This window comes from Linepithema humile, chromosome 8 (genome assembly GCF_040581485.1).
Source record: "Linepithema humile isolate Giens D197 chromosome 8, Lhum_UNIL_v1.0, whole genome shotgun sequence".
NCBI classification, from domain to species: Eukaryota; Metazoa; Arthropoda; class Insecta; order Hymenoptera; family Formicidae; genus Linepithema; species Linepithema humile.
Genome location: NC_090135.1, coordinates 9,729,762 through 9,752,953, shown reverse-complemented (window position 1 = coordinate 9,752,953; position 23,192 = coordinate 9,729,762). Strand labels below are relative to the sequence as shown.

At 40.1% G+C, this 23,192-nt stretch overlaps 1 protein-coding gene across 1 annotated transcript; it reads right to left on the bottom strand.

The window, feature by feature from the left end:
• Positions 1 to 159: 159 nt before the first annotated feature.
• Positions 160 to 22,638, bottom strand: LOC105676831 (Dynein heavy chain at 36C). Its single transcript, XM_067360175.1, has 37 exons — positions 22,231 to 22,638; positions 21,792 to 21,931; positions 21,569 to 21,722; positions 21,071 to 21,220; positions 20,355 to 20,543; positions 20,026 to 20,129; positions 19,678 to 19,947; positions 19,005 to 19,309; positions 18,348 to 18,702; positions 17,660 to 18,133; positions 16,894 to 17,274; positions 16,230 to 16,666; positions 16,024 to 16,139; positions 14,694 to 15,516; positions 14,007 to 14,569; positions 13,426 to 13,623; positions 13,122 to 13,253; positions 12,312 to 12,855; positions 11,523 to 12,034; positions 10,951 to 11,297; positions 10,213 to 10,599; positions 9,350 to 9,968; positions 8,879 to 9,067; positions 8,119 to 8,648; positions 7,391 to 7,939; positions 7,015 to 7,206; positions 6,504 to 6,730; positions 5,809 to 6,179; positions 5,029 to 5,209; positions 4,434 to 4,732; positions 3,995 to 4,159; positions 3,683 to 3,923; positions 3,014 to 3,306; positions 1,874 to 2,114; positions 1,651 to 1,802; positions 1,153 to 1,434; positions 160 to 512 (listed from the first exon to the last, which is right to left on the bottom strand). The coding sequence occupies exons 1-37, from the start codon at positions 22,528 to 22,530 to the stop codon at positions 306 to 308; spliced, it is 11,619 nt and encodes a 3,872-aa protein (XP_067216276.1). The 5' UTR covers positions 22,531 to 22,638; the 3' UTR covers positions 160 to 305.
• Positions 22,639 to 23,192: the final 554 nt, after the last annotated feature.

Genomic DNA, 23,192 nt, shown 5'->3' with positions numbered 1-23,192 from the left:
TAATGATATCGCAATCTTTGTATAAGTTTTCTTTCTTATTAAATGGAATATTTGATAAAAGATCTATAAATTTCTATAAATTTGTTATAATTTGCGCATCATTCTTCATCTCAACTCTGATATTAAATGAATTTTATCCTCATGAAGTATATAAATATATAGAACTTAAAAAGATTAATTATTAAACTTGAGATTTTTCACAATAATTACATAAAAAATATATAGTTACAGTGGCTTGTATTTGTTGAGTTCGTTAAAATTTCCAGTCGTTTAAAAACTTCCTCGACTGTAGGATTGATCATGAATTATTCCGACAATTGGCACAGCATAGCGGTGCCTCGCAGGATCCAATGCTCCGGCGGATGCGACGTCGGCAGCCAGATCGCGATGACGAAGTTAGTTGAGTGGCCGGTGGTCGACAGAACGCCCTTTCGCTCGCTGGTCTTGTAGACAGGACACGTGTACGTGCCCTCATCCTGCACCTGGTCCTTCGTCACCGGCATTAACCAGATCTGAAAGCGTAATGCGAGATTAATGCGTCGTTAACGATGCAGGAGACGTAGCTTCCGTCAGAGAGTGAGACTTAAAGCTTTGTCGTTCAATTCAAATAAAGAAATAAGAAATATCTCGAGAGAGAGAGAGAGACAGAAATTTTCCAGGAAAAAGTACTGTAGAGCTAAAAGAGAAAATATTAGAAAATTCAATAAAATAAATAACATGTGCAAATTGCATAAAATTATAATTAGCTAAAAATTATTAAAACAAAAAAAATAAAAGTGATACAGAGAAAGGCAAAATGGTATTTTTAATTGGCAATCTCGGACTTTAATAAAGTCCAGCGTGTAATCTGCGTTTGTCTCATTAGAGTAACAGAATTAATAATTATTTTTATCTGAAAATACAGAGTATTAAATTCCCAACGAAAGTTTTAGCTTAATTTATAATTGTTTATTTTTGCTGATCATGTTTTTTGTTGAAAGTTGAAAACAAATTTAACTTTGAAATTTTTCTCTCTTCGAGTGTTTTTTAACATTTATTTACATTCTGAAACAATTTAAACCAAATTGTTTTTGCAGAAAAATACATCTTCTTAAAAAGTAATCTATCGATTCTTATTCAAAATCATCATAAATTTCATGAATGCTGGCTTACATAAGGCACAATATCGTAAAGGATCTTCGGCAAGGACTCGTCAAGCTTCATCGTGGTCGTGTCGAAGCGAGCCCCGTCGAGAAACAATCCGTAAATGTATACTCCATCGTCCGGCGGTTTTTCGAAAACGGTGTCCTTCAACGGGAAAAAATCGTAGACCAGCAGATCGATGGGAATGGAGTATTTTCGCGCGTAATTCTGCCGAGCGCCCGTCAGAAACGCTTGTGTGAAGTAAAAACCGGAAATCCAGAAAGACATGGGCGGACCTTCTACGTACCAAGTCTAAAGAGACAAAATTTCCTGTTATTTTAGTCGTTATTGATAGCTAAAAGATAACTTTTAGCAGTCAAAATTTTTGCAATGTAAAAGATATCTACCGAAATTTGTGATTATTAATTCTAGATGATTTTTAAGTAATCTATTAATTAAACCACACATAAAAATATCTTGAAAATGTCTTTAAAATATTTACGTTACCATATTTTCTCTTATATTCACCTGCAAAAAATTTAGCCTCTTCAGAAAATCGTGTATATAGCTGCCGAGCGGCTTCAGCGAAGGATAAGAGTTTTGCATCCACATCTTGGGTAGCCTGCCGATGATGATCGACGAGTAAACCTCCTCGAGATCAGGACTCATGATTACTAAACCTTTACAATTCAAACAAAATTGTAAAAAATGTCCGCAATGTCTAGCAATGATTCTTGTTATTATTTTTCACCTTTAATTCCCTTCTGGATATTCACAAGGCTGTCTCTGATAGTCTGCAGGAGCCTGTTGAATCTGCCCATCTCCTGCACCAGCACAGTGTTCATGCTCTGCTGATATAATGTAGGATATTTATTCAGCGCCGCCGTTAAATCGAAATCCTGTGGCAACATCGACAAAACGTCGGACGAAACACCGTAGACGATCTCGTCCGGCGATTTTCCGGGATCCACTTCAGCCTGGCCGCTGGTGTCCTGGCGGAGAAAATCAGAAAATCTCCTTAGCGCGATTCACAAACTTTTGATGAGGTCGCCGGACCGCACCGATTTAATTCGATTAAGGTGTCCCGATAGCTAAATAAATGTCGTTTAACTTAAATTGAAGGATAATAACTTGGAATTTAATAGCGTTGTCTATTTCGTAGAATCGATGTTTCGCCGTATAAATTTTCTTTGTTTATTTTATATGTTTAATATAATTTTTTTCGCTTACTTTCCCGTTTTTAATATCGCAGAGATTATGATAAAACACAGTTTTTGTATGATAAAAAGTTAAAATTTTACAGCTCGCTTCTTTCGCAATTAACTTAATACAAATGTTTGCATGTTCGCAGTTGAGAATTTTTCAGCATTGGCGCGGATATTACTTTCTTCCTCTATTTCCTTGGTTAATTGAAAATTGAGCGTTATCGTTATTTCTACTTCGGAGAAAGGCTTTCCTAAGTAAACGTTACTTACTTTGAACTCCTCGGCGTTCTGCGCGGAGATGAAAAGACAACAAGAATTCACATTATTTCTTGATATCGGAGGGATAAAAAATTAATTAAACAAAGATAAGAAATGTTTAGAAAACAAATCCAAAAACAAATCCGTATTTTAAATTCTTGAAAATAAATATCAAATTCTCGCTTTTGAGAAAACACAAGGCGATAAAATTTACTGCAAACATATACCATAATTAAATGCCACTCAAATTCAAACGCAATAATAATTAATAATTAGCATATCACAAATTCATATACTAAATGATACACCATCAATGTTTCATTTTCATGATAAAATGGCTGCATTAAATATTACGCTTTTTTATCCACAAAAAAAAAAAAACGTCGGCGAGAGCATAATAATTGAATTGAATAGATTTGATTTAGTACCTGCGTCACTAGGACGGAGGACAACATTAAGTACGTTTCTTGCTGATCCTTGATAATATCGGCGTTTTCATGCATACCGAAGACGCTGGGCGCGGTGATCATCGGCAATTCTCTCACGTAATCCAAGAATTGACCGTACTCGCTGACCGACGGCACGTAATAAAGGCCGCTGGGATCGAACAGGTATTTCCGGTCGGCCTGGACCACGTCCTCGTGATAGAACCGCGCGAGGATCGTGTTCAAGGTACGCCGGTCCCATTCGTCAGTCACGCGACCGCCGTAATTGCACTCGCCTCGAAAAAAAAAGGAGGGATTAAAGAATACCGAGGGCCGCGCCAATTAGGACCACCGCTCATTATTACATTAATCGCCAATTATCGTTTATTAATATTTCACTAACTTCCCGAATCTCTCCCTTCAATCGCTTGCTCTATTTTTAATATTAATTAATACTCTTATTTATACAAATTATTTTTTATTTTTTTTAAATATCGTGCACAGCCATCTTGGTGAAGCTTCATCGTTTCGAATGAAACGTTTCTCTTAATTTTAGATGTAATTAAAATCATCACTTTCGTATTTCTGCAGTAATTAAAATATCTGCCGAGCACATTTCTCACGCAGAATAAATAAGAGCATAAGTGAGGAAAGAGAAAAGTTTGAAAATACCTGTCAGGTACTTCAACGCGGTGAACTGCACGTCGTCGTACTGATCGAGGAAGATCTTGAGCTGCAGCACGCTAATACGCAAATCCGTCTCGTTGAACTCGTACTGATTGTTCCAGCCGATCGGCCCGAACTTCCGGCGCTCCTGCACGACGGCATGAAAGAAGCACAGCGAGAAGAGCAGCTGCTTAAAGGTCTCGCGCTGCTTCGACGTGTCGAAGAAGTCGGGATCGCATATCGGGTCCTGCCGCAACATTTAATGAGGTCTTAATGCGTTCGTATTTGATCTTCTTCAAGGATGAACAAATTTTTTACCTGGTTGAAGGATCGCGTAATGTTCGCGCGCAGTCCTTTCGGCGGCTCGTTCGTCATCTTCACGCCGTTCTGCAGGACGCTGACCGGAAAGTGCTCGAATGGATAGCTCGTCAGCCACAGCCGGAAGTCGGGGTGCACCGTCTCCTTCGTGAAGCCCTCGCATATCTAAACACGATGCAGAAGAATAAGAAAAAAAGAAAAGAAAACTTATTAATAATTACAAATGCTTCATGAGAAAAATAGATTTGTTTAAATACGGTTTAATCGAAATTTAAATTTAATGTACTTTTCAAATTTAGATGTAATAAATTTTCGAGTAAGTCTCAATTAAAATCTTTAATAAACCTTAAAAAATCACAGGTTAAAATGCGTTAAAGTATCTTTTTTAAATATTTTTTTAATTGTGATAACTCGAGCGTAAATTTCTCAAGGAAATTACTTTTTCCAAGACGGGCATGAAGCTCTTGGCGACATGGCAGTTTTGCAGCACCACCCAAGTTCCATTTTTCACGCCTTCGTCGATGAGAGCCTCGGCGATGGCGCCCTGCCCTTGGCCCAGGGACAACGAGAACAGCCTGCTGGCGCCGAAGCCCTGATCGTCGGCGAATTTCAGCAGGATCGCCATGGGATCCGCGCCGGGCGTCAAAACGAATATCAGCGGGATGCAGGAGTGCGAGTCCGCGTAAGAGGCCGTCAGGTCAAAGGGCGGCGGCTCGATGAACTGACGTCCCAATTGCTCTGTCGAGATAAAAAAAATTAGTAATAATTTAATTTTCACATTTTTTATTAAAAAAAAAAAATTCCCGAGCTATATCAAATTTCTCTCGTGTTTTTCAAGAGAGGAAAATTAGAATTGAAAATAACGTTATGTAAAGAATCTGTATTTTGCACCGTCGCGCGGAGAAAATTTAATTTTGCCTTTTCGCACAATATACGGATTGTTCTAAATTCTCTGCACTTTCTTTTATCCAAATCAATTTATTTCTAGACCCGTAGTGTCCTTTATTTTATCTCTTCCTTCCCGACTGCTTTACTTTGGACGAATAATTGCACCGCCGGCACGACTTTGTCGGGACGAATGCAACGTAGCACCAGCATTCTTTCGAAGCTGCTCAGTTTATTCCAAGGCGCGGGGAAGGGGATGGTGTGAGGTTCCTTGTGATCGAACACCCTCTTCCACTCGTCGATACTGCGCGTACACGAATCCTTTATTCCCTGAATGAGGAAATACAAATTGCATAAAAAACAGCGGGGAATATTCACACACTTCTACGTTTTAACGAATTCTCCCGATAAAATTTTTAATAAAATGCTAATAGATGGAGAACGTCATAAAGGAGTTTTATTGCATCGTAAAATGCATTGTTGAATTTCGCAACACGCTACAGAGGCGATTTAAACGACTTGCATAATAAAGACATGAAATTTCTGTGCTTCTGTGAAATGGCGAAGTTTTATTAAATTGTATTTATTAACTATTGTATCGGGAATTTTATTAAGTTCCGCGATAATTTTGCAGAGAAATTGTATTAAATTTCATGAAGCAGTTGCGCGCTGAATTTGTCATAGACGAGTTTAATTGATTTTCACAAAGCGAAATTTAATTTGTACGGAGAAATTTTGTTAATTTTTATGCAAAAAAATTTATATACTTCTTTTTGCGAAGAGAACTTTTAAATATTTTTATAAAAATACTTTCCAAATTTTTTTTCATTCCTCCAAAAACATTTTACGGAAGTATTTCGTTAAAAATTTCTAAACTTCGACAGGAGTTTAATCGCTAATATCGATTCGCATCACTCGGGGAAGTTTACCGCAAATCCTGGCACGGCGTCCAACCGACACAACTCGTCCCAGGACCGTGTTGGCAGCCATTCCGTGGGATTGACGAAGGGATTCTCGAGGCCGACGCCGCCGGTCAGCAGGAACATCCACTGGACCGTCGAGAGCTGGCCCTGCTTGTTCAGCAAGTTCACGGACAGCAGGAGCGAGAAGAGCAGCTTGTCCTTCTCGAAGAGCGAGCGACATATGTTGACATACAGGGAGTAGGTGAAGCATCTGGTGAGATCCTTGAGACGCTGTTGTATGCCCTCCACCTGCGGCGTATTGTCGATCGTGTTCTTGAAGAGGTTGACGAACCAGGCGAGGGAGTACTGGTACATGGGGTCGATGTTCGCCAGCATGGCTGTGAAAATATTGGCAATAAATATTTTGCGACAGATACTGCCCTCGTAACAATTTTCATAGAATTAATACGTTTAAAATAATATGTGAAATTTAATACGAATTTGCCAAGTTTTGTGAAAACTATTTCGAGAACAGTATTTATCGCAGAAATGAGAATTATTTCAATAAGTTCGTCAATTTTTAATGTAATTATATTAAATTTGTACAATGCTCAATTTCATTTGATGTATTTTATGTAATACGTAAAATCAGTACGAGTTCAATGTAGGCAATTTTTCCGTGAGCTGAAATAAAAGCCACTTTTATTTTTATTTTCGCTCACCAATCGTGAAGAAGAGAACGGTGCTGTAGACTGCAATTGGCGTGTACTGCAATCTCGCAGCGTCGATGGACTTCTCCGTAATCTCGGCAGCAGTCTGTTTAGTCTGAATCTCGTTGGCCAGGTTCTTCGAGGAGCTCAACACAGCGATGGCTCTTTCATCCTCAAGGATATTCTCCTTAGACGCGGACAGCACCTCTAAAATCTTATTCTCTATCTCCTTTAACATTCTGCGAAAAAAACGTTGCGAGTTATCGTCCAATAAAACTGAAATGATTCTCAATTATAATTTATTTATACAGGAAATCTATTCTGTCTGAATTCTTGGCAATTGACTTTATTAATTAAAAACAACGACAATGTTCGAAATAATAAAATTGATAATTAAATTGCAATATATAAATATTTTTTTAAATTGGTAATCATTTTACGAATAGCAAATGTCGAAAAATTATGCTTGATAGAATAATTTTACGATTGTGTGATTTATTGTGTATAAAATATAAAAGTATACTTTTTGTTAGCCGCTCCTTGAACAATCAGTTGATTCTTCTCGGACTCGAGATCCGGCCTTTCCTTCGCGACGACTATACCCAAAAGCTGATCGTCCAGGCCGACTGGAGTGATCATAAAGTTCAGCAAGGTTACCTTTACCACCACTTCCGGCAGATAATGCGGATTCCGCAGTTTCGTAGTTATGTAAAACCTGCGCAAGTTGCAAGTGAGCTTTTGTTAGCAATCTTTTCAATAATTAGATGTGTTTGACATTGAAATAATAATAAATACTAATTCTTAATTAAAATGATAATTGTTATAATACATCAACGTTAAAAATTTAAACAATAATTGTTTAAATTCTTCATATTATCCGAAATTTCAATTTGACGCACCGAAATTTCTCAGAATACTCAATGATGCTGTCGCCGATTTTGATGCAGAGCGCGCCGCCAGATTTAAAAGTTTGCTTCATCAACAGCGGCTCCAAAGCCGCATCCAGCTCTTCGCCAATATTCTCCAGCAGTACCGGCTGCCCGAACTGCACGGCGTTTTCCAAGATCCTCATGTAATCCGGCTGCGTGAGCCGGATAATATTTAGGTTTGCCGCCTTCTCCATATTTTTCACCCACTTATTCGCTTGACCCTGCGGATCGATCATCAGCGGCCAGCGGCGCGAGCTTGTGACGATGATGGCGTTGTCGATGGAAAACAGATCGCTCGGCAGACCGAAGATGTTCCACGAGCGGATGAGCACCGGATCGCCCAGCACCTGCGTGAGCTGGAAATCCTGAGTGCAGACAATCTTCAGATTTGTGCACAACGCCACCCAGTTCTCCAGCTGCCGCTGTCGATATTGCATTGTGAAAACGCCGAGGTACGCCACCACCCCAGAACCGATCAGGATGTCGCCTGTCAACCTGTGATACCGTTCTCCAAGCGACCTAGAAACAAACTTTTATCATTAACCACGATGTATTAAAAAATAAGTTTACTTTTCATTATTTTTTGCATCGCCACTTTTTTCTATTTAAAAAATGAAAGATCGCGTCGTCTCTTGTCAAACTTGATATATCTCTGATTAATTCAACACTAGCGAACGAAAATTAAGTGTCATCATTACTTGGCGGTCTCAGACCATCTGGTGTACTCGCCGCCGAGGCCGCCGATCAACTCCTCGGCTCTCCTCAGCTTTTCCTCGCACTCCTTCACCTCGTCAGTCATCGCCTGATATTCAGCTCTTCGTTGCGCCAAAAGCGTCTCCAGCCGTGCTAGCCTCTCTCGGACCTCCTGCAGCTGCTTCCTTTTCAGGTTCAGCTGTTCCATCGCCGCGGAGTAATCGGCCTGAGCCTCGGCTAGCGCCTGCCTCTTCGGCGCCACTACTTTAGCGACCTTGTCGTATTCCGAAAGAGCGAACACCCAGCGGCAGAGACCCTCGCACGCGGTGGACACCTGTCTGATGCGTTCCGGATCGAAGTTCGGATTCGTCAAAATCGTCGTGCGAATGTTAGTCATAATTCGCTCTGGAATATTGTCCTTATCGTAGTTCAGCAGCGATTCGAGGAAGCGTATGTCACCGAGAATGCGAAGTGACGGCTTCCAGTAGTCGTCCATTGGACCTTCTGGTCCTTGCACCTTCTCCGGTTTTACGTCCTGCAATTTTCAAGAACATTTTTGAACAGAAGGAATTAGATAACTATGAAACAATATTTAAGAGAGATTAGCCTACGTTCTTGTGTATGTACCTTTTTATCTTTACCTTTTTTAGAAGTATTTTTAATAGATAAAATATATTATATTAACACAATTAGAAAAAATTGATAATTTAAAAATTAATTTTTTAAATAGAGTTTAATTGTATTGTTTGTTTTATAATTATTTACCTTCAGTATGCAAACAGCTTCCATGACCAACCGCACGCCGGCCGGCGGCCGTTTCATGGATTTGACGATCTGGATGTCCTGCGGAGTCAACGTGTTCAAAGCTTCGTTCGCCGCATTCAGTATCGGCATTACTTCCTGAAGATCCGCATCGCACTCGGCGCGAATCTCTTCGGCGGCCGCTGCGACGATCTACAGATATAAGAATTGCTAAATTTCTCCTGAACATTTGCTCAAAATTATTACCTATAAGAAATAATTAAAGAATTCAATTTTTTATAAAATAAATTATTTTTTGATACATCAAAATATCAAATTTCCGATATCGAAATTGATCAATTTTGCGTGTTAAAACCTCAATGTCTGAAATATTAATTAAAATATAATTAAAAGTGATAATTAAAATTTATTAATTAACATCTTTAAAAATATACCAATATAAATTATATTTCAAATTCCGACGTCTGTTCTCACCATAGCAGCTTCCTCGTCCTTTTTAACGACCTGCTCCATCATGCTGGCTTCTTCGTTCTCACGCTGCACATCCAGGAACATACCTTCGACATCCTTCGCGGCGATCAGCAACTTCGGTCGCAGAGCTACCAGAATTTCTTGCATCCTGCTGACTTCTTTGCGCGTATCGTCGAGCCTGCCGAGGCCCGCCTCGTATCTTCTCTTGCCCTCCAGCACTTCCTTCCTCTTTCGATCCAGCAGATCCTTGAATGTGTTGATGAGTTCCAGGTAGGACGTCGGCGTGACGTAATTGTGACGTCGCAGCTGGCGCAGGAAGTCTTGTGTCAGGTCGTGCGTCGACGTGTGAAAGTACTGGCACATCTCGATGCAGGCGCGACGCTCGTCCTGCGGCATGTCGATCTCGCCGAGGAACTTTGTCGCGACCGCGAGCAACGCGTCCTCCGGCCACGGCTGCAGCCAGTCGATGGTGCAGCAGTTGACGAGCGCCGGGAACTTGCGGATCCGCGTGCGGAAGCTATCACCAATCGGCGACATCGTCACCACGATGTGTAAGTGCTCGCGCACAGTCTGCACAAAGAAGTTGAAGAGCGCCACCGGACTGCCGTCCGTCTGCAAGGCCCTGTGTGCGATAAAAAAGGTTTCAAATGCATTGATGATTTAGTTAATGCATTTTATCAATTTTTAACTTACGTTATTGACAAAATTATATAAATGTACGTACTTAGAAAAATATAATTTTGTAGCGTGTAAATTTAATTCATGCAATTTTGCAAGTTTTAAAGAATTATTTCTTGCGTCGAATGACTCTAATGTTATTGCCAATTATTTTATTCAAAAACATAAATAATTTAAGTGAATGAAACCTGTCTCTCTGCCGATCGATGATACGCATTTTTTCGCAGATCTCGGACTTCTCTTCAGCCACGAAGAGATTAGGAACCTCGCCAGAGTTGAGGAGATTGCTGATGTCCTCCAGGAAGGCCTCCTCCTTGATCTGCGTGTCCATGAAGAGGAAGACCGTGTGCAAGTCGCTCGCGGCGCTCTTTCGCAGAATGTTCTTCAGATCCTCGTGCCATTCGTGCATGCCGTACAACTGGGATATCTGCACCTGGAAGAGCTCGTAGTCGGATATGTGCGATGCCAATTTTGTCAGAGACTGCCGACCGGAACCGCCCATGCCGACCAGAAGAGCGTGGCTGCGTGGCTGCATCATCACTCGGCAGATTTTTGAGAGATGTTCTATGGCGAATCTAGGATTGAATTAATAATTATAGTTAAAATAATTATTTTAGTTTTAATATGCTGCTATTTTAATATATAATTGTCCTTATTGTTTTCAATATTGTGTAAAATCGCCTAAATAAAAATTTACTTAATTTTTTCAGTTATTTAGATTCGTTATCTATGACGTCTACATCTAATATTTCATTAATTCACAATTTCAAAAATCAAAGATGAATATTAATCATCATCTCACATCAATTGAGCAACACAATTTTCAATTAATCATTTTTGAAATCTAAATAAATTTTTACAATACTTAATTTTATATAATTACGAAACTATATCTATCTTTCTTTCCAGTTCAATCAAAAGCGCACCTGAAGAGCACGAGATCCATGGGCGTGTTCGAGATCTCGTTGTACTCCGCAAGATATTCTTCCACCGCGACGGCAAGCGCGTCCCAGTCGCTAATTTCCGTGTACCGCTTCTGATCAGCGACCGGATTGTGGAAGTCGCAGTAGATGAGATTCCGCAATTGTACCTCCGTCAGCTGCATGCCAGGCTCATCCATTAAGTCCTCGAAGAGATGATCCATATCGTCGTCCATGTACTCTCTCATGGTTTTCCGAATTTGTTCCACCAGCCACCTACTGTCGGCCTCGTCGACCAATCGGTCTCCGTAGACGCGCAGCACCTCGTGAACCCACAAACGCTTCATGGAGACCTTGAAAATTGATTAAACAAAAAGATACAAATTTAATATAATTTTCTTGTCAAATAAAAATAATATAAGAGCATTGCAATTAATTTAAAAAAAGTAAACGTAAAGCCTTTCAGGGAGAAAAATGTAAAAACAAATATTAAAGACAATTATGTAATAATATACAATAATTATTATTAATTCATTCATCTCGCAATTTGTACTCTAGCAATCAAGATCGCTAAATACCGAATCAGGAATGGCTTCGGGAGTTGAAAGCAGCACGCCTTGAATAACTCGCGAGAAATCCCTCAGATTAAACAGATAATGCGATTTGGCGGGTGTCGGCAACAGGTACTTCCTGGTCTCTTTGTATATATCGAGAGTGCCGTGGACCACGTAATCCACGCAGGGATCGAAGAGCGCCGGGAAGCCTCGAACGGCGAAGTGCCAGGCGGTGATCTGGCCGAAGATGGTGATGAGGACATCGTCGTCAAACTCGGGGATCGTCAGCGTGACGAAGTGCCGCTTAAAGCGCGGCGTGACGTCGCGACCGGCCATGGGCGGGCCCATTGCGCAAATCAGCTGGACATCTATCAGTCTAATGGGCACTACGTCTTTCAAATCGTACCAGGTCTGATGGTCCAGCCACTGGCGCAGTAACTCGATCGGTGGCTGCGCGCCAAACACTTCCCGCTGCGGCATAGATACGTCGTCCACGAAGACCACCCAGTACTGACCGGGAGGGGCACCGTACAGACCTTGTTGCGAATAATTATTGAATTGCAGTAATAACAGTTCATTTTTACGATGGTTCAATCATCTGCGATGCTTATATTTCATTCATTTACGAGCTCACAAATCGAAAGTTTTAAACACTATTTTACCTTAAATTGATTTTACCTCCTTTGATTGATTAATGATTTGAATAATGATAAGAGTGGATATTTCTACTTTTCCATCTCATATTTTTTGTATACTTCTGACAAAAATAATTTGACGACAACTATCGAAGTTATCTCAAACGAATCGACGAACCTTTTCGCCGACGGTCCAGCTTGCTCATGATGATGTCCTGCGTCTGATTCGCCGTGGTCTGCGCCGAGAATATCACGAACAGCGGCTTGAAGACTTCGGGGTTGTTTCTTTTTAGTAGAAACTCCATGATGTAGACAGACTTGCCGGTGCCAGTCGGGCCGACCAGAAGGATCGGCTTGTGATGGCAGACGAGGTGCCGGAAGAGATGAAAGTATCTCACGGTCTCCACCGTGGAGACGATGATCTGGTTCACCGGCACGTCTCTCGGGATTGGTGGTAAATCCTTCAGATCCGCGAGCCAGGACTGCCATCTGCCTCTACCTTCCTTAATAAACTTGTAATCGAAAACTGAACCGGCGGACGGCGGAGGGAGCACGTAGGGCTTTGTCGGATCGCCGACTTCCGGCGGGATGTCGAAGCGCTTCCGCACGTCTTCTGGGAATTTGGTGTTTACCAATGCTCGAAAGAGCACGCTGAACCACTCGCGGTAGTCGACCATCAGCGTAACGCCCATCGCCCAAATGCACGAGAAGAAAAAGCTGCCCTTTTATCAAAAATTGACATTTTCTTAAATACTTTGTTATTAAAGTTGCTGTTCTGCTTCTCGGAAATCATCCAAGTTTTGGTAGATTGAATGTACAAATAATGAATGTAACAATTTAACATAATCAATTATTTAGAATTAATTTTGCGATAAAAACTCTTTATAATTTTATTAAAACTAATTTAACTAAGATCAATTAATCTGAGTGTCTGATTATTATTGTGAAATGAATAAAAAACAGTCAAATATCATTTATTAAGACTCACTTCTACTTGCGCTCTCATGTCCAAGTCCGAAAGCGCACCTACATACTTTTCATCGTGAAAATCATCCAGAAAGCAGTCGAACAGATGCATAACCGAGCGCGTAAGATTAGCATCCGGCATCGTTACCATTTCCTGTAGACAAAAAAGACAACTTCTAGCTTCCAAAATTTTTATGAGAAATTTGACTCGCAAATTTTATTGCTCTGCTAAAAATATTTTCATCCACATAAATTGAAGATAATAACACGTTTGGAAGAATCTGCATGTTTGAAATTTTGAAGAGAGTGGTTTAAATAGCATTCACCTTTGCGCCGCAGCGGCGGATCAAATGCAATAGAGGCGGGCAAAATCGGAGATACATGTCCTTCAAGTGGCTCTTCATGCGCTCGCCAAAAGTGGCCGGCAATGTGTTCAGCCACGAGATCAAAAGCGGCGTCCAGCCGAGGCTCACCGGTTCCATGTAGATCATGCCGCATCGCGATACCGTAGCGGGCGACGCAACCTAGTGAAAGGGGACGCTTCGCTCGAGTGTTTGCGCTTCCATTCAATTCAGATATAATGTTTATCTTATGTGTTATTGATAAAAATTTTTATTCCCGGCAACAGAGTTGCGAGGATATCGATTTTACGTAGCGATATTTGAGACTTACATTGAATTGAATTGAATCACAATGTCACATAATTTTATAATTTTAATATAATTGCAAAATTAAATATGATTTATTCCAATTAAGTGAAAAATTATATTTAAATTACTTGGATTGCAGTTGGAATTAAAATTAATTGTAACACGATACAAAGATAAATTGAGCATTTCCGACGAATGTATTTTAATAAACTAATAAATTCTCGATACTGCGATTACATTGTAAAATTTCCAATTACCTCCAGATCCATGGGCTCGAAGATCAGATTCGTCGTGGGCGCGAGCTGGATAATCTCGCCAGAAGTGAGACAGAGCTTTTTATTGTCATCCAACACAGTGTTCATGTTCTCGATCCAGAGAGCGTCCACTGGTCCGTCAAAGACGAGCCACTTTCTGTTCAAATTAGTGGAACTGGCAAAGGCTCGGTACGCCACTGCCAGAACACCGTCGCTCCACTCGTGCGAGGCTGGATCAAACTGGCCGTACAACTGGCCCATAGTGATGGCCTTGGGATTGATGACGGTGATCTCGACGCGATGCTCGTCCATCAGCTGGCGGTCCTCCAGACGGCCGAGACAATCCGCCAGCATCCTGTACGCCGAAGTCTTGCCGCCGTACGGCAGACCGACGATCATGAAACCGTGACGCACGATCATCATCTCGTAAATCTGCTGGATCTTCTGCAGGAAGAAATCCGTGCACTGCAGATTCGCCGCGGCGCAGGCTTCACGCGTGCACGCATTGATGTGCGTGTAATCCGGCGTCGGCAATATTACGCCGGGAAACAGATCCGACGCTATTCCTGGATAAATGAATTTCGCTTGTTATGAGAAACTGGAAGCATATACTTATTTTCATCGTCAAAAATATAAGATTTTAATTGCAAAAGATTTTGCCTCCAAATTAGAAAGTGAGAAAACTTCCACCTTCAAAAAGCGGCAGATCGTGGACCAAGAATTTCGGCAGATTGACATCTAGGATACTCCTCAGCATCAAGATGTCCTCGGACTCTTGAGGATAGCGCAGCTTCAGGTTGCCGGCGGCGATCAGCACGGACTTGACCGCTCGCATTCCGTAATCGTAATGATGCTGGCTACTGAGCTGCTCCGAACAAAGCTTGTAAGCGGTGACGATTTTCACGGCCAGCGGTCGGCCGTTGTAGAAGCCGTAAGAGTACAAAGTGTTCTCCGCGATGAGCGCGTAATCGGGCACCATCATGGCGACCGGGCGGAAGAGCGCCTTCAGGTTGTCCGGCAGCTCGGTTCTGCCGGCGTAGCCCGGGTTCATCGTGATGAAGATCGCGCAGGTGGGATCGAGATAGATCTCGGTGCCCTCGAACGTCATCTTCTCGGCGCCGGCGTTGATCGCGCACTGAATCGTCAGGATCTGCTGTGCGACGACTGACAGTACCTCCAGGTCGATGCGATTGAATTCGTCGAAGCAGGACCAGGCGCCGCACGAAGCGAGGCCTTTGAAGAACTTGCCGAGCGCGATGTAGTCGAGGCCCTCCGAACAGTTGAACACCACGCACTGTTTCGCCACGGCCTTCGCGAGGTCCTTCGTGGTCTCCGTTTTGCCGGTACCGGCCGGTCCTTCGGGCGCGCCACCGAGATGCAGGCTCAAGGCGCCGAAGAGAGTGCGATAGCAGCGGTCCGTCAGCGGCGTGATCACCAGGCGTGACGTGTTGCCGAGATACTCGTAGCCGTAGCGTATGTACGAATTGATCATGTACGCCAGCATGTTGTCGCCCTAAAAGCGCAATTGGAATAACTTATAAAAAGATTAGGTAACGAAGTTTAATAAATTATATATAATTTTATAATTTTCTATTGTATACATATGTGATACGATTAAAATTAAATATAATTTAATCCAATTAATTTTGAAACTTTATTGAAATTATCTGGGTCCAGATTCAAATTGCCACGGTAACTATATAAATATGTAATATAATTATAATTAAATTTGATCAATTTTAATTAATTTAAAAACTGCACTTCATTTAATTGACTCCGATCAATTTAAAAAGTAAAGCTTTGATACATTTAATTAATTTAATAGAACGCGTTATAATATTTTTTAATTTGTATAAAAGCAATAATTTTCTCTCTCTCTCTCTTTCTCTCTCTCTCTCGTAAAAAGTAAAACTTTTATCACGAAAAGTGGTCGAAGCAAATATATTAAAACTCAAAAACTATTTAAAATAGTTTATAGCAAATTAAAAAATATTAATTGTCACTAATTAAGAATGCGTACCATCCAGTAATATCTAAGCTGGCACAGCCACCTGAAGTCGGTATTTTTGACCACTTGCTCTCTGTATAATTCCGTAAGAACGTCCTTGCTGTGAACATCTAGAGTGACCAACGCCTCTGAAAAAAATTAACATATAACAATCAAAATAAAAAAATTATTTAAACATTTCTACGAGTTTCAAAAAATTTCGCTCTTTAATTACGCACCCAAAGTAATGCGATTCTGCTTCGAGAGGGATCCTCTGATCAGCAAGATAATGTCGTTCAGCTCGTTCTGGCACTGATCCAAGTATTTCTTCAGACCGGCTACTCCCTTGAGCATGGCCTCTTCGACCTGTTGCGTCCAGTATGTCTGACCGATGCATAGCACCGTCTGACCGGGCCACTCAAGGACCCAGACAGTTCTTTTCTTCGTGTGATACGCCAGGATCGCCTGGTGCACCATATGGCGGACGCTCTTCCGCATCTCCGATTCTAACTCGATCAACCACTTCTCAACTTGCCCCCTGGCGGCGGAAGTGGATATGATCTCCAGGATTTCGACTTCCTCGCCTTCCGTCGACCGCATCGCTAGCACTTCGAGGTCTTCGTTGAACCTCAGTCGAGCTATGCCTTCGAAGCACTTTTTCAGATGCGGCTGCACTCTGCAAAATAACGTCATTGCTATTTTCAGATTTCAGGAAATTAAAAATCATAAAGAAACTTTCTATTTAAATTGTATTTTTTGGACAAAATAAAATAAAAATAAAAATTAGAATTGAAATTAAATGTAAAACTATACAGAATTAAGTTATACAACAAGCTAAAATGTTCAATAATTTTATAAAATTGCTGTTAATTTTGTAGTTTTTGGTAATTATAAGTAAATTACCGCGTAGGATCTTTCGTCTCGGACAGAATCTCCAGCAGCTCGTCGTTGGAGAGGAAGAAGAATCTCGGGAAGAAGAGCCTCTTTTTCTCCAAATAGTCGTTTAGGCCTTTCTGAATTAATTCCAGCAGCCCGAAGCTTTTCTTCAGCCGGTCCAGCATCTTGTCGATCTCGACGACGGCGAGAACGAGCGGGTCGCCGTAAACGTTCTTCATGATTTCACGCCAGATCTTGTCGACCTGCGCGAATTTTCTGCCTTCCTCCGGCATCTGTTGCTGGATGTCCGGTGATGTAAAGATCGGCTCCAGATACATCCATGTGCCCTGAACTTTCAGCCACTGGTCAAGGATGTTTTCCAGCAGATGCAGCGTCTTCTCCCACTTGCTATATAATTTTATTTGTCCTTGTTAGAAATCACAAGTTCTTTTATTCTTTTACAATGTCAAATATTATAAATTTTATTACAGTATACAGTTCCGAATATTTTTATTGTAGTATTACATTAAATTTTAATTTTATTATACTTTTCTTAGTTATTAAATATAACATTTATTGCTATCATATTGTTTTTTATTTCGTTATAATTTTATTATGCCAATTATTTTAGTCTTTTTAGAAGCATAACACTCTGAAATTTGCGCTTTTGATTCTCATAGCCTTTTCTTGAAAATAAAATAATTTTTGTGTAATAAAAATAAAAAACAGATTAACTGTACGAATAATATTACATTAATCTTCAGTGTTAGAATTTATTTGCAATCAAACTCACATGATTCTGGCTTCAAAAGGCTTGATGTACGGCGAGTTCTTGATTGTAACGGCCTTCGTGATGTGATCGTCGAGCAGCAACTGTATTTCGTCGACGCCAGCAATAACGTAAGTGCCAGTGTCCTTGTAAGGATTCACCGTGAATGCCAGATCGGTCCAGTCCCGCTGCATTTTGTCTATACCCTTCTCCAGGGTGCTTTCCTTCGTGGCGGACTCGGAGATGCCCTCAAACTGCGCGATGAAAGTATCAAGGCCCATCGCCAAGATCTTGCCCAGCGTCAGATCGGGATCGACCTTGATCGGAATGTTGACGATCGCGGAAACCTGGTCCCAGTGCCGTGACTTCATCCCGGGATTACCCAAAGTCATCACCACCGGCATCTGCTCCTTGAACTCCTCGATCCTCTCGCGCACCGCGCTTGCCAGATCGCGCGCGTCCGGCTCCTGCAGCGCCTTCTCCAGTTTGTAAATTGTTCTGATCGCAAAAAAAATAATAATAAAATTAACTGTGAAGAATGTTATTGCCGATTTATGAAGCTAAAAAATGTTATAGAATAATTTTACCCCACATTTTGATCTTCCGTTTTATTAAAATTTCTTATAATAATTTTTATTATATTTTATCGTGATATTTTATTTTTTATATTGGCATAATTATATTATAACAGTTGTTTTAGGCGCGCATCAACCTGTAATATTGTCCCACGTCGCTGTCGATGTCCTCGGGATTGTACGCGCCGATTGTGCTGTTGATCCACTTGTCGTATTTGGTCAGGAATTCGCAAGCACTGTCGAAGAGCTTCTTGAAGGGCTGCAAGCGGTCGGCAATGCGCTTTCGCAGGGGGTACTGCGTGATCTCCCAGCCGAACGCGGCCTCTTCCTCATTGAACTTGTCAATCTTGTCCATTGCGGCAATCAGCCGATTGTCCAAAGTTTGCGCCTTGCGCTGGTATCGGTACACGTCATCGATGTCGCCCCAATACTGCACCTCTTCCACTTGTTTCACGTACATGTCCAGCTCCTCCTCGAACTTCTGATATCTGACTGTTGACAAAAATATATGCAAACTCTAACTTGAAGAAAAGTGTAATAAAAATAAACGAACTTTCTTCTTCGAAGTATTTGCCGCAGAGAAATAGTACAAAAAATTTAAAAAACCTTGCATCTTATCTTCGATTTGGATTGTCGGTTAAAAAAAGTTTGAACGTCAAATTCTTTGCGTTTAATTAATACGTATAAAAAATTGATTTCTGATATTCTATGTGCCTCGATTTTAATTACAAAAATAAGTTAATCAATTGAACATCGAAATGATTGTTAAAAATCAAAGGAGATGTCGAGTCAACCTCTCAATGCATCCTGATACTCCTGCGTCTTGTTCTCGATGATCAGCCGATTGTCCTCGAGGATCTGGGGCATTCTGTGATACCATTGGAAGGCCGTGCTGTTGTTACTTATCTCGCCCTCCGTGAGTAGCCAGTAATCCGACAGAAACGCGATGTGCTCAATCACGTCCAGCAGCCTGAGCTCCAGGCTCTTTAAAGTGACGTCACTGGTAGTTTGAACGAACTTGATGAGCTTCATCAGAGCTGCGGTATTGGGAGGTGGGGTCAGGGCTTGCTCGGATATCGCCTCGTATTCCGCTATGACGCTAGATACAAATACAGTCTCGGAAATTGATCACCTAGTACAATGTTTGCAGATGGAGAATTGTCAGGCGGAGTAAAAGTGATTTTTATATTTAGAAAGAATTTAATTGCATTTAATATTCCAAAATTACGATAAAGTTTTATGAAATCAATCAAGTGTTTAATATTTTTGTATACTTTTTAAACTACGTAATCAATTTAAAGTAATAATCATATCTATTAAACATTGAGAAACTTCAAAAGATAATTTAATGTAAAAACCGACGCTATTATGATAAATTAATTATAAAATAAGAAAATTACAACAATAACGCATGTGAAGAAGTTAAAAATCAACTATCAATATCTAATTTTGGAATAAAATATTCACTTCTTTGTCGTAGTCTGATATTTATCGACAAGGCGGTGAATCAAAAGTCCCTTGATGTGCTCGACGTTCTCCACAACGGCGTTAACGAAAGGCGCGTGAGAGACTTCGAAGAAACCTGCGAAGACCGTCCTCTCAACCTCGATCGGAATTTGGCCGACGAGTTCGTGATAGCGCTTAATTTTCCCCTCGTATTCCTCCAGCTTTCTGCTCTCGCCGCGCAGGAAGGCTTCTGCTCGACCAAGCTCCTCGTCGTCGTAGAGATACGCATATCTGCGCAGAAAAGAGAATTATCAGACGCTTCATCGCAAGCAATCGCAGATGCTTCACAGCAATAGGATCGATAAGCACTTTCTCAAATCCGCCATCCTTTGCTCCGGAATTACCCTTTCGTGATCGATTAGCCGATCTATCTGCGTCTTCAGCTGCTCGACGACGGGCTGCGATATCTGCGGCTGTGAAGCGCATAATTATATATTCAAGCCACATTTTCTAGAAATTATTTAAAATATATTTAATAAAATCAAATAACAAGTCAATCAGAAATTTATTTATCTAGTAAAGTAAATTAAATAAATAAATTTAAATGATATAATTAAATGATATAATATACTATGATTTATATTCTGTAAAATGGATTTTTTATATGTCCGGATTCTCCATGTTTAACAATGCAAAACCTTAAGGAATTCTAGTGGACCCGCCCAGTCAAGGTAGAGCTGCGTCTCCAATCTTTCGAAATTCCTCACGGCTTCGCATATCGCGTCGAGAATGTCGCAAAGCGATTCCTTAAATTTGTCGACGGATGGCTCGAAGGCGAGCTCATTGGCGGCGACGACAATGTTCACTTTAAAGCGGCAAGCCACGGGCTGTATGAGAGAGAGAACATAAAAGAAACTTTTTGAACGTTAATGGAGAACCTGACCTAAAACTACAAATAGAGATATAAATCAAAAATTCTAGAGAAACTTAAATTTCTGAATTTATTTGTAAGCGTAAAATAAAAATTATTTTCTTGAATAATATCTATCTTTGTGAAAAAACATTTTTACATTATAAACTCCACCAAGTTTTTAAAAATTGTAGAAAATGGTCCTTTCATTAAATTGACAAATTCTGCGATTTTTCAAAAATTGTTTTCTCTTATTTATTTTCAAAATTCGAATTGGTTGTTAAAAAAATCTGGGTTACGCGCGTGATGGAGCTCACAGCAAAAGCTGTGACGAGGCTTGAACAACCTCCTTGATAAGCAGAAATTGATGGAAATTGTGCCTCTGAGTGTTCCAATAACGGCGCGATGGGATAAGCGATGGAAGGAAAACGCGGACCGCTTCCGCGTCTGGAAATGATTTTGCGACGATCGATCGCGGGCAGGTGCATACGCATATATACTCACCTTGCCGTCCACGATGTAATTAACGAAATCCCGCAGAGAGCGCTTGCAAGCCTCCAAAAGCTGCGACTCCATCAGCTTGGCAGCGCAGTCGAAGAACCGTTTAAATTGCTTACGTCGCAGCGGGCTAGGCACCAGCTTCTTCCTATTATTCTTGAAAGAAAACCAGAGAAAATAAGATATTTCTGGCCTGTCTTTCAAGATGTTTATTATTTATTGTACAACCGTCAAGCAAAATTCACAGATAAATAAACGACAAAAATAAAAAAATCGAAACAGGTTCGAATAAATTGCTAATTTATTCCATTCAATTCTTTTCTCCGTGCATCACACTTTAAACCGTCGAGTGGAATTAATGAGAAAGGCAAATGAATAAAAATAAATAGCTGAATAAAAGCTTTGATAACGTAGAAAATAATAGCTAATTTTTATTTCGTCTAATTCTCTCGCAGAGTTCTTCATTCAACGTTGTTAACAATATTACTGTTTAAATGTTATTACCACGAGAAATATCTCTTGGATTCCGCTGTACCATGCTTTTCTCAAAATCCGCCGATTAGCCGTGATCTGGCGGGCGATCAAGTTGTGAAAAATCGTCAAATCCCAACTGTCCTCGTGCGCGGCGATGTGCTCCAAATCGAACAGACGAAACTGCCTGAAAGAAGCATTGGCATTACTCGTTACAGGCGGACATGATTCGCGAATCGCATTAATAATTGAATACCTGTAATCACGAACCCACTGCTCCAGAGTCATTCGCATGCACGGATTTATTAGATACAGATCCAGGCGAAGGATTTCGCGACACTGCTTTATCTGCTTCCGCAAATCCAGCTGGATGCATCGTTCCTCGATTACGTCAAACTGAAGTGTAATCAGTGAAAATCAGATCGTCGATGAGAAAATATTGATTTCTATTTATAAAATATATATTAAAATATCTCAACACAACGATAATTATTTAGATTAAATTTTAAGATAAATTGCGTTAATTATCTAGAACTAAAAATTGATTGCTGAAGGCTTGTTACTTTGATAAATTACTCATTGTTTTTTCAAATAAGAAATATTATATTATTAGTAAAATATTACAGTTATCCTCAGTTTTATTGCTTTAATGTTTAAATTTATAAAAACTTTATTTTTAATTTAATTTAATTGACCTCAGAAGGATGCTCTTTGGAAGGATCGATGAGTGCAAATTCGACAATGGCTTTTTTGATGTTTTTTGTAAAATCCTCCTTGATTTCGGTCATTAAATTATTGATAAAATCGGGAAACCGATCGCGCAAGTTGCTAGGAACCAGAGCGAGTATCGCTTTAATGAAGTCTTCCTCGATGCCTGCCGTGTGAATCGTGTCGACTCCATTGCAAATGTAATAATAATATCTATTGATGTCCTTATCATCGCTCAGATCTACGTCCTTTTCCGGCAACTCTGGTCTCACTATTAAACCCACCATAAATCTAATCGCAAAGAAAGATTCGTTTAAAGCACCAAATTTCTTCCAAAAAACTTTTATAATTATAATATAAACTTATAATATAATATAAATATACTTATATACTTATAATATAAACTATAATATAATATAAACTATAATTTATAATATAAACTTGTATCGCTTTATTGAAAGTTAATTATTTTATTACAGTTTTATTAAAATAGCTGACATTAATCTTAATACATAAAAAAACGAAATGCTGAATATTTTAAATTTTCGGATTGGATTATATTATAATTAATTTAAATTTATGATAGCAATTTAGCGTTATTTAAAATTTATTTTAATTATTAACTTTAATTACTTTGTAAATAAATTTGAAATTATTTAACTAGAAACTTTACATATACATAAGACAAATTCTTTTAATTTTTACCTGCGAAATTCTTCCTCGCGAAAGCGTTTTGCGGCGTAAGAACCTCCGCGGAATTTTTGCACCTTTCCTTTTCGTCTAATTAATTCCTCTCCCTTTCTTTTACATTTTTTAGGGCTGAGCAAGTCCTGCGGCAAGGAGAATAGCGGTTCTACGGTTGTGTCGAGAACTTTCGGTATCCGAACTGTATTCTTGGATCTTTGCATATCCTTCGAGTAAGAGCTTTCCATATTTAATCGTAATTATG